The sequence below is a fragment of the Chiloscyllium plagiosum genome, unplaced genomic scaffold (genome assembly GCF_037043375.1).
Source record: "Chiloscyllium plagiosum isolate Xiang-an unplaced genomic scaffold, Cpla_swu_hap1 HiC_scaffold_18, whole genome shotgun sequence".
Taxonomy (NCBI): domain Eukaryota; kingdom Metazoa; phylum Chordata; class Chondrichthyes; order Orectolobiformes; family Hemiscylliidae; genus Chiloscyllium; species Chiloscyllium plagiosum.
Window position 1 is genome coordinate 48,164,376 of NW_028270156.1, and position 12,559 is coordinate 48,176,934.

Sequence of the window (12,559 nt, forward strand, 5' to 3'; positions counted from 1 at the left end):
CTGTCACTGGCAGACGTAGAATCATAGAATAGCATCCCTGTAGTGTGGAAGCATGCCATTTGGCCCATCAAATCCATACTGACCCACCAAGTGGCATTCCACCCAGACCCATCCAATTCATGTAATCCTCAATTTCCCATGGCCAATCTACCCAGCCTACACATTCCTGGATACTATGGGCAATTTAGTATGATCAATCCACCTAACCTGCACATCTTTGCAGTGTGGGATGAAACTGGAGCACTTGGAAGAAACCCATGCAGACACGGGAAGAATGTGCAAACTCCACCCAGACCGTCGCCTGAGGATAGGATCAAACCCAGGTCCCTGGCGCTGTGAGGCTGTAGTGCTTGCCACTGAGTCACTGTGCCACCCTTTAGAAAGAACAGCTGGAAAGGAAAGTTTTAAACAGAGGAGCCGGAGGTTGTAAGAGATCAGCACAAAGAGAAAGTGCAGAGTCAGAACAAGTAACACAGAGAAGCACTTTCAGAAAGTGGTAAGTTTTTACTTGTTTAATTGAAAAGGAGAAAGAGGCACTTGGATATACCATGTGAGTATTTGTAAAGATCAAAACCTTGAAGTGCTGTATGAATAGCTTGGAATTGCTAAAGAGTTGCTATTTTCTCAGAAGTGGCCAAACCATGAACCAGGGTGTTATTGTTTTTGTTATGTTTAGTTGGTTGAAATGGAACACTTGCACCCAGGAAACTTTCAGGTGAAAGCTATTATTGCATAGGACTCCTAGCCTCCCAGGTGAATAAAGAATAAGATATTGTAGAGTTGTATAGCTACATAATGTCATACACAATGAAGGGAAATGCTTGTCATTGTGTAAATGTATCTTTATTGTATTGTTTAAAGTTAAGATAATGTTTTATTTCAAGTATCATTTTCCTGTTAATTCATGTTTAATTGGCCTTAGTTCTGATTGATGTTAAAGTTACAAGAAGTGAACTCTTGCTTGTAATTTCTTCATTTGATGGAGGGGTCATTGAGCAAATTTGGTTATTTTCAATTTATGGTTCCTCCGTGGGGATTATAACAATAGTACTTACTGTGAGGGCTGAGTGAACACTGCATTGCTCTAATTGCTCATATGCTGAATTCCCAAAGAGCTGGGAGGAGTATAATTTTTTCAAGATTATATTTGTTTTGTCTCCTTTTTGCTAAAATTATGATGTCTGTAGGGAATCTGTGAATATCACTGAGTTCTCAGAACAAAGCAAAAGTGATGTTAGAATATGAAGATCTCCAGACCATTCAATCTAAATGATTACAATGGATTCAGCTGTAATTATCAAAGTCTTAATAATTCAGAACACATTTTAATATCATTCAGTTGCTTCAGTACCTGTTCCAGTAGACACTTCCAGAATTTCTTTGCATTTCTCCAAGAATTGCCAAAAGCAAGGAAGATTTGCCGCAGCCAACCTGACCAACTATCATGGTGAGCTGTCCTAAGAGAAAAAGGGAAACCTTTCAACTGCACATTACTATATACATCAGATCAGCAAACATATGAACATAACTTGGATCAAAACAGTGAATCCATAAAATTGCTATATTATTATCTCTTAGTTGACTAGGCACACAGTGCACCAACGGATATATTTTGGCATTGTGCAAAAAATTTAAAACAAGGTCTCACATAAATTCAGGTACTTTCCTAATCAACCTGTTCAGATGTTATTAGATGCCTCTGGAATAGTTGAAACTTGAACCCAGGTCTTCTGGCCTAGAGTTTGGGACACTACCACTGCGCCACAAAAGCACCCACTCATATACTCACACAATATCGGTAAATGCATTTCACATGTTTGTATTTACAACTATCAACTATTTTTCATCATAAAACTTTAATGTCTCGCCAGAATCAGAACCGCCAATCTACCAGACACAGCACAAGACTGCACAGCTTCTAGATTTTCCTCCAGCATTTACTAGTGGCATTTTAGCTGCTTTAGACCTGTTTATAAGAATGTTGACTTTCAGAACAAAATACAATAGACGTGCTCCTACTCTTCATCCAGACCTGCTTGTTCATTGCTATGCAGTTTCCAGTTGAGGATACTGAAAGGTAAAGTCTCCATAGACGTAGCGGGCCATAGGGACGCTCTCTCATTACAGAGAGACAATTGGTATTGGCTTAACTGGAAAGTCATCACACCTCAGGTAAGGGGAGAGGATGAGAAGAAGAATCTTCGATGGTAACTTCAACTGGTGCAGGAATTGACCCCATACTGTTGGCATCACTCTGCATTGCATTTCAATCATCCAGCTAATTAAATGGTATCATATACTATCAGAAGCATACTAAAAAGCTTATCCTCTAATTACATGATAATCACTGAATACCCCAATATCAACATGCTGGCAATTAACACTGACCTGAAGCTTAACTGAAGCTGCCCTGAACATACTACAACTATGGGCCAGCTGATGGGAATTCTACAGTGACTAATATATCTCCTGACTGCCTGAGGCCTGTTCACCACACAGCACAAGTCACGAGTACTTTAGAATACTCCACTTAACTGATTAAGTGCAGCTCTGTCAAAACTTCAGACCTTCCATGTCATCCAGGACAAAGCAACCTGCTTGATCTGCATCCTATTCATCACCCTCAACATTCACTCCCTCCAGGACTGTGGAAGCAGGGTGTAACATCCACAAGATCTACTGTGACAACTTGCAAGGCTCCTTTGAAAAACCAGTGACCCTTAAAACTAGCCACTTCTACCATGGAAAAGAATAAAGTAGAGCTAGTCTGTGAGGAACTTACCACCTACAATTTCCCTTTAAGCCACACATCCGCCTGACTTGAAATATGACTGCGTTCCTTCATTGTCACAGGATAAAAATCCTGGAATTCCCTCCTTAAAGGCACTGTGTATGTCCTGAGACCCAAAGGAGCAGTTTCCTCAATAGCAACCGGGGAATGACAGATTTTAAAAAAACCTACATTTCACTTCAAAGAGTAAGGGAAGATGGTGGCCTAATGGTTATGTCATTGGACTAGTAATCCAGACTAGTATTCTGAGGACATGGGTTTCAATCCCAGCATGGTAAATGTTGAAATTTGAATTCAATCAACATCTGGAATAAAAAGCTAGTCTAATGGTAACCACCTTGTTACTGTTGTAAAACACATCTGGTTTATTAATGCCCTTTAGGGAATGAAATCTACGTGTGATATCCATAGTTATGTGGTTGACTCTTGATTATCTTTGAGGCAATTAGTTTAGTAAGTTTAATATTTACTCTGGCCTTATTTACTTAGATCACAACAATTCGTGATTTGTGGTTTGTACACCAAAATTTCTTTGCTGTGCAACCTTATTTGGTTTCCTAACTTCAAAATAACCTGCACATTTTTTTAGTCATACAATTATCTTGAAATTCATTTGAAAATTATACGTCCATTCTTCATTTATGAATGCCTCTTTATAATTTGTTGCATTCCTCTTCAGTGTTACCTAGTCCTTTTAATTAGGTATCTTCATAAATTTGGAAATAGTGTTTTATGATTCCAAGTTTCAAATAGCAGGGTTTGCAGCATTGTCCTTCATGGGACTCTACTTACTTCCTTCTGCTGCTCTGAATAGCTACAATGTCTACAATCTTCAAGATACAAGTAATGTAATTTGACCAGGCTTCTTTGATAGCACCTTGTTGCTGGCTCAAAGTCCTGAAACTCCAGACCTCACAATAGTGTGGATATAGGTACATAATGTGGCTGCAAGAGATTCCAATGACTGTTTACAGCTCTCTTCTCAAGAGCAATGAATAATGGATAATAAATGCTGACTTTCCGGCGATGCAGACGTCTCATGAATTAATAAAAAATGCCTACCTGCATGCTCTCGCCTACCGAAGTATACATAAGGATAAGACACAATGAGCATGACACCAACAATTGCTTGGACTATTCTGAGCACATCTTGGATGTCCATCATGCAGAAGAGCCCACAATGTCTAACACTAAAGCCAACTAAGAATGCAGCTTCTCTGCCTGCCACACACCCATCCACCCACTCACCCATTAATTCCAGCAATGAAGGAGTGTGCCGTTTAACTATTTTAGCCCCCTAACAGCATCTGAATGAAGATTCTTTCATACAAACTTTCTAGGGAACATAAAAACAGGAGTAGGCAATTCAGGCCCTTGAGCCTGCCCTGCAATTCATGGCTGATCTGTACTACATGTTTTAATCCATATTCCTTAATAACATTGCTTAATGGAAGTCTATCTCAGATTTAAAATCTACAATTGAGCCAGCATCCACTGTTGTTTATGGAAGAACGTTCCAAATCTCTACCACGTTCTATATATATAGAAGTGCTTCCTAACATCTCTCCATATGGTTTGGCCCTAATTTTCAGACTACACCCCTTAGTTCTAGAATCTCATACCAGAGGAAATAGTTTATCTTCATCTGCACTGCCATTTTCTATTAATATCTTGAACTTCTAAATTCTCAGGAATTCAGGCCGAATTTATATAATCTCTCCTCATAATGTAACCCCTTAAGTCCAGGGGGAGTCATCCTTTCTGTCAGAACTGATGCTTTATCTACCAGTTTATTATTTCTCTTTTCCAATTTAACCAATACACTTTTAATAGTTTTGCCATTAACTACTGTACCTGAAGTAAGATTCCTGACTATTTCCTTACCCTCTATCCTATTTCTTGATTTTGAAGTGGTATTGACTCCTCCCCCCACCGCTCCGCCCCCCTGGGCCCTCCTTCCCAATTATTAGTTTAAGTCCATATGACCACCCTGTTTAGCCTTCCTGCTTGGTTCAGGTGGAGTCCCTCCCAACAGTGCAGTTTCCTCCTGTCCCAATACACTGATACAAGTGCCCCAGAAAATGGAAGGCCTCTTTCCCACACCACTCCTTTAGCCACAAATTTACTTCCCTAATTTTCTTATGTCTATGCCAATTTGCACGTGGTTTGGGAAATGATTCCAATAATCCCTTGAGGCCCTGTTTTTAAATTCTTGATATTCCCCAAACAGAACCTCTTGTCTACTCTTGCATTTGTTGTTGCTGTCAGCATGGACCACTTGAATGGCCTCCTGTTCAACAGTGCAGTAGTCAGTTTGCTCATTCTTCCTACAGTCTTTTTACTCATCTACAAAAGGAGCAAGTATCTTATAACTGTTTGACAAGGTCAAGAGCGGAGGCTCCTCCAATGATAAATTCAGAATCCCCTAACTGCCTCACTTGTAGTCACACCCTCCCTGTCACTGATCATTGGCCAAATTTGAAGTACTTAACCTACAGGGTGTGACTGCTCCTTGAAACAAGGTGTCTAACTAGCTCTCCCCCTCCCTGTTGGGTTACAGTGTTCATTGCTTGGACCCAGGTTCATCAGTCAAAGTTCCATGAGCAACTAACACTTGCTACAGATGTACTCCCTCTGAACCATAATGAGGTCCACCAGCTCTCACATCATGCAGGTACAACACGTCACCTGGCCCTGCATCTCTAAGTTATTTAATTAAACTTTTAATTAATTTTATACTTTTCCTAATGGTATTTAGTTTTTAATCTGTAATACATAATTTCTATTAACCATTTTTCGATGTGCCTCATGTCCACTCTTCAGGAAGCCTCTGTGCCTCATGCACTGTAGACAAATCCTCGTGGAAACTAGCTGTAGGAATTTGAATGTATCATATTTGAATCTAAATACTTTTTAAGCCTTTTCTAGTGCCACTTGGGAGTGTGAAGGAACCATGCACTATTTTACGGATGCAGATCCCACATTTTCAAAACCAATTCACTATTTAATGCTGTAATAGGACATAACCATGATTCTGAAAGAAGGGCTATCTCTGTTTCCATTTTGGAATCCATAAACAAAAGCAGATCAAGAAGAATCATTAGCTGACATTGATAGCAACCAAAGGTAAAGTGAACTTGAGAATGAACCAATTTCCATCTGTCATAAATTTGCAAGAATTTATTACACTTCATAAATTGAATGTAGACATTTCTACAAATCCCTGTGAATAGTTGTATTAGGTTCAACAGAACAGAAAGCACAACTACTGATTTCAGTAGCTGGAACTCTACACTATCAACAGGTAACAAGAAAAAACAACAGGAGCTGATAAATTTAGATTCCAATCAATATCACAGCAGTTTTTATTTATCAAGGCATAATGCATTCACTGTCCTACCATGAGGAATCTTGATTTCAATGTTAGACAATGTAGGGGCTCCATCAGATGTCCAGGTAAAAAATCCATTTGTCACCTGCAGTTACATAGCAAAGTATTAGAAAGACCTGGAAAATATAAATAGTTCTTAAACATCAGGTATCAACTTTGGTGTATATAATGTGTATATGTGAATTGCACAGTCATTCTTATTAGCCCAAAATACATTGATAAACCTGGATTGTACCATATGCATAGAAGTCCCAATCTTGGGAGGAAATGAATGTCACTGGCACTGTCAGACAGGCAGGACTTCAGAATTGTATGGGTAGCAGCTAATTAATTGTCTTCACAGTACTGCGTATGAGCCAGATGTAGTAGTATTTCATCCTGAATCACACAAAGTTAGTCAATATTGTATGGACATGCCAGCTCAAATAGTTGTATAAATTGCTGCGCATGAAGAAAGTTGCTGTTATGATCCTCCTTAAGTCCAAGAAAATACAAGCTCTGCTAAGTCTAATCACATCCTGGTCTAACCAGAAAGGATTCTTGTAGTTAATATGATATACTTATTGCATGTTAGCAACTAGTTACAGATTATATTAATAAGGCATTGCTAACATTATTATAGAGTTCTAAGGAGGACCTGGATGTTAGGTCTTACTCCCTCAAGATCTTAAGCTGATCCACCTACAAATCAATGTGACATGATCTTAGTGGGTGATACTTATAGCACTCCTCAGTACTAACCCTTTCAGAGCCATGTACCAATCGCGTACATGTACAAATAGCAATAAGAAAGCAAATGGAATGTTGGTTTTTATGGGAGATTGAGTATAAAAATGAATTTGTTTATAATTGTTCATGCTACTGAGGCTACACCCATGTAGGTTTGTACTGAAGGAGAGATATACTTGTATTGGAGGTACATCAGTGAAGGTTTACTTGGCTGATTCCTGGGATGAATGGGTTATCTTATGAAGAAAGACTTACCAGGTTGTTCCTGTACGCATTGGAGTTTAGAAAAATGAGAGGTGATTCTCTTGAAAAAAATAATATTAGGAGGGACTTTGATCGGGTTGATGCTGAAAGAATGTTTCTCTTTAGATTTTAGGGAAATCTAAACCCAGGCAGTACAATTTCAGAATAAGGGGTCTCCCATTTAAGGTGGAGATGAGGAGGAATTTCTTCTGGCACAAGGTTGTTAATTTTTGAAATTTCTTCCAAAGGGAGCAGTGGAGGTTGGGTTATTGGGGGCATTTTGATCTCTGCCAGCACAGCAGATGTCTCACTGTTCTCTGCAGTCAAAAGACATTTATATTTATAATCTGAAGAAAATCAGTTCATCTTTCCTTCAGCAGTTGTTGTAATCTATGACTTTTAACTGATAAGTCAGAGACCTTTTATAAGTTAACCTGCCTCCTTGTGTCTCTTGCAAACAACTGGAAGTATCCAAAGCAAAAGGACTCAAAAGCAGCATTTTAATCAATGAAAAAATCATAAGGATCATATCAGCAGCTTGTGAATCTGAACCATGGAACTACCTCCCAGTTTTTCTTGGCCCATAATCTACTTCTCCCTGTGAGTTTGTGATTGTGTGTATATATACACACATTCTCTCGCACAGTCACAAACTCACATGCGAGTGTGTGTGCATGTATATATATGTGTGTATGCATATATGTGAGTGTGTGTGTTGAGGTGGAGCTTTTAAGGGGATTAGAGTTCTAATTTGTTATATGTCAATGTTTTGTAACTATTTACCTGTAGTTAGAGGCTATTAATTTTAATAAACTGTAATTCTTGTTATTTAACAAAACCTGGTCCTCGCATTTTATCAACCAGTGTCCAAAAATCATGTAAAATGGGGAATTTTGTGTATTCATTTTTAAATCTTTAACTCCCGGAATAGTGAGGTTTGATTTCCAGCTTGCTACCCCAGTGAGTTGTAACAATGCCCACCATGAACTGCAACCAGTGTCACTAGACACAAAGTGCTATTAGAAAATGTCTGGGCCACACCCAGGGTGGATGCAGTAAATATCAGTTTGAAGGCAAAACCACAGGATTCATGTTTGCTGGACATACAGATATTGTAATATCTAATACATGAAACAGCCACTTCTAAGGGCCAGCCAGTTACAATCATTTCATTGCTCATTTTCTATGAATGGAGAGTAAAGGTGCTTAGAAGTCAGATACTGGTCAAAGGCAACTTGCAACATGTTAGTGCTGCTTGAAAATTAAACTTAGGCATCTCAATGATGTTGAAGTTAGCAGTAATCTTATTACAAAAGATCATTACTGTCCAAAGGGGAATCATTAATTGTGCAACTGTCAAGAATCCTTTGTGTGCCATACAACATTGCTTTATTAGTTGCCATGTAAGTGTAATGACGGTCTGGACTGAATGTTGTGAGAAGTGGAGTGTTTGATGTGGGGTCAGCAGGGTGTCAGAGTGCTATAGGCATTTCCTTCATGATGACAGTGGGAGGTAATTCAGCTGGTATGGCACTTCCACCTCATCACATCACTGCAGAATTCATCAATAAGAAGGGGTTCCATTTGGTCAGTCTGTGAAATGTATCCCCACTATCCTCGTAGATGCCACAACTCCTACATCCTAGAGCACTCTCACGTACCTGGTGAATTTGAGGACCTGGTAGCCTGCAAGACAGATTACTAGGGAATACCCCCTGTTGCTTATGACATCATTATACAATCTCTGACTGATACAGAGTGCGGATTTAATGCCACCCATGTTTCAGTCAGGCCTGTTTTGGAGCAGGTAATTGAGCTCTTGAAGATTGGTTCCGCTGCTTGAACTGCAGGCCATCCAGTATATTGTCGACAGACTGATGGTCAAAGTACGATCAGTATGAGAGAATAAGGTTTTGTGTACAAAGGAGTTTTTGCCGTGTCAGATATGTGCCATGGGTAGCATAGCTCCATAACTGCTGTGTCAAGATTAGGCAGTGAGGGATAATGCTGTGTTGCCAAGAGTGGTCTGGATGTACAATGGCCTTTCAAACGTTACAGGGTGCAATGGATGCAGATCTAACAGTGATTCAGTGAGTGGTGAGTTGTTCTGGATATGGCACGTGGTAAGATGGAGATGAAATTGGATGTAAGGGACACAATATGGGCAAGGCTAGATAGTTGGTGAGGTGAGTTTGGCAAAAATATGGAAGAAACTTTGCCAAGCTTATAAAGGAAATCCTGCCTGAAAACATTAAGCAACTTGGACTTAGCCAAAAAAACGTAAAATTCAGCCACTAATTTATTTCTGCTAACTATGGCCCTACAAAATATAATTCCAGTTTTAACATTGATTCCTGTTCAAAGTGGCAATTTTCAGGAATGCAACCCAGGTTTTAAGTAAGGACACAATATATTGCCAGAGCAACCACAGTTGATGCCATATGGTAGTACATTCTTTGTTTCCTAAATGACTGCTACTCAGCATTTGGCATGCTTCTATCATGGCATAAATTCCAGAGATGACTTATTTTAATTGTTCACTCACTCAAGGAAATTAAGAACAAGCTGGTTACATTTCATTGTTTAAAAGCAATGTTCAAATATTTCGTTAATGAATTTTGGTGGAAGTCATTTATTTGAAAATTAAAATAAGCAATCAGCCAATTTTTTCAGAAGACTTTGTGCTATGTATCACTATTTCAGCTTATACATCTGCCAATTTTTCTTTTGGATCTTCACGGAACTGATATAATTGCAAGAAATATTTTTTAAAAATATATAAGTGCAAGCCAAAAACAAATATATATACCTAAACTATAAAACTAACAATTCTCATCTTCATAAAATTTAAAAAAAACAATCTAGCTATTGTGAAAATAGATGTAATTGACAATTATTTCACCTTTATAAAAACATCATCTCCTTCTGGGAAGCTTATCTGCTGTCTGGACTGAGGCTCGTAATTGTGCCATTCCTCTTTGCTGGGCCGTTTGCGGTTAATAACTTTAAGGGGCTGTGCAGGAGTGAGTGGAAAACGGAAGGGTAAGTGTTCATAGTATGAGAAGTGCGAATTAAATAACCATAAACAAACACACACACATAGCTTGAATCCATATAAACACATTCTTAAAGATTGAGCATTGCTGTGTGGATGCTATTAATACGAGGGAATGATTGTGATGGACTTTCAGTTACAGGGTCATTCTATTGCATGGTAAATTGTGAACATGCAGGAATAACAGAAACAGGCTGACAGCACTGAGGAGCTGACTGGCTGCTTTGCAAAAATATTAATTTGTACTCACGACAGTCTGGTACTTGCTACTATTTTCACTGTTCAGCTGGACCACAACCCTGCTGTGATCCTCTCCAATTTCTTCACTTGAGAAGAATTCGCTCAGTTTCTGCACACTGGAAGAAACATACCGTGACTTGCAACAGAGGAACGGATGCTTTCAGTGTCAGGAAATGGTGTGACACTGCATTTATTTATCTGTGCATTGATAACTGATAAAAACATCGCAACCTGGACGAAGAAATATTTCAAACACTATTACAATTGTTGTCCTATTTTGTCTTGAATACTTTATGTAGTAAAGCTCCTCAGGTATTGACTGCATTCTATTATTCTATCAAAATGTATATTTTTGTTATATGTAGCGCATATTGATTGGTTGCTCAACCAGTTGGGATGAGTGAGAAGGAGATTTTGCAGATAGGCCTAATCTAGTTCTAAATTTGGAAGATGTTATCCTTGTTTTAAACAAAATACATTTTATATCCATTCTGATTTTATTTTGTAACACGTGAAGGAACTATATCAGTTCATATCTCTATGTATACTTTTCAGCAGCATTCAATACGAACTGATCCAAAGTAGAAGCAGGCATCAATGTGTATATTAGTAGCTGCATATCAATTCAGTTGCCAGCTTGACTCAATAACTCCTCGCAGGTATTTCTCTCCACTTCCCAATGATGCTATTTATGTCTTATATAGGAATAAGAGAAAAAAAGTGACATTAAAATTAATCCAAATGATTTCTGCTCCAAATGAAATTGATTTTCACCAAATCTCCCTTCTTTGCTTAGTAAGAATGACGTTTGGGTGAGTGTTAATACTGGGCCGATTTATTTACTAGTTGGAGGTCCATTCTTGCCTGGCACAATTTCTTCTTTGCTGACTTTCAAGCCATTCAAAAATTCTGCTACAATCAGCTAGAAAAATTATTAAGTGTAGAAGTTGTGACTCAGACACAGTGATGGATGTGAATATAGGAGGTACAATTAGTACGTTTGCACATGGCACCAATATGGGTGGTGTAGTGGACAGTGAAGAAGGTTACCTCAGAGTACAATGGGACGTTGATCAGATAAACTAATGGGCTGAGGAGTGGCAGATGGAGTTTTAGATGAATGCAAGGTGTTGCATTTTGGTAAATCAGGGCATGGCTTCTAAAGTTAATGGCAGGGCCCTGGGCAGCGTTACTGAACAAAGAGACCTCGGTGTGCAAATGCATAGTTCGTTGAAAGTTGAGTCACAGTAGACTGGGTAGTGAAGGCAGTGATTGCCATGCTTGTCTTCATTGGTCAGTGCGTTGAGTATAGGAGTACAGGACATTGGTGAGGCCATTTTTAAATATTGCATTCAATTCTGGGCTCCCTGCTATTGCAAAGTTGTTGTAAAACTTGAAAGGGTTCAGAAAAGATTTACAAGGATTTTGTCAGGGAGAGCTTGAATAAGCTGTGGCATTTTTCCCTGGAGGGTTGGAAGCTAAGGGGTGACCTTATGGAGTTTTGAGGGACATAGATAGGGTGAATAACTAAGGTCTTTTTCCCAGGCTAGGGGAGTCCAGAATTAGAGGGCATAAGTTGAGGGTGAGAGGGAAAATATTTAAAAAGGACCTGAGGTTTTGAGAAGATTTGTAGCTCAGGTTGAGGTTCTGGATGTAGGTTTGTTTGCTGAACTGGAAGGTTATTTTCAGGCGTTTCATCACCATACTAGGTAACATCTTTAGTGAGCCTCTGGTCAAAGCACTGCTGATTGTTCCTGCATTCTATTTATATGTTTGAGTTTCTTTGGGTTGGTGATGTCATTTCCTGTGGTGATGTCATTTTGTATGGTGATGTCATTTCCACATCGGCAGATTGTGTTTATTGGGTGCCCAGTTTTTTTGAATACATTCTATAGTGTATACCAATGAACATAGTCCTCCGATTTCTCAGCAACAAAGGCGAACAAGCAGACAGAATGCGTCCAGATACCCTAGCCACTCTCCCCTACATCAAAGATATCTCGGAAATGACTGCCAGACTACTCAGACCGCTTAACATCATGGTAGCCCACAAAACTAGCAACACATTAAAACAACAGCTAATGAACTTGAAAGACCCTATACAGACAAC

The 12,559-nt window shown here is 39.0% G+C and overlaps 1 protein-coding gene across 9 annotated transcripts in view; it reads right to left on the reverse strand.

Annotated features, from left to right (window-relative positions):
• The window catches only part of abcc8 (ATP binding cassette subfamily C member 8), a 230,583-nt gene that overhangs the window by 75,069 nt on the left and 142,955 nt on the right, over positions 1 to 12,559 (reverse strand). For 8 of the 9 annotated variants that reach the window (XM_043705955.2, XM_043705950.2, XM_043705957.2 and 5 more), the window contains 4 exons: positions 10,460 to 10,565; positions 10,057 to 10,167; positions 6,192 to 6,267; positions 1,352 to 1,457 (listed from right to left, as the gene is read on the reverse strand). In XM_043705955.2, coding sequence (XP_043561890.2) covers positions 1,352 to 1,457; positions 6,192 to 6,267; positions 10,057 to 10,167; positions 10,460 to 10,565 — 399 coding nt within the window. The remainder of the gene's footprint in view (positions 1 to 1,351; positions 1,458 to 6,191; positions 6,268 to 10,056; positions 10,168 to 10,459; positions 10,566 to 12,559) is intronic. The other variant, XM_043705956.2, reaches the window with a different exon arrangement.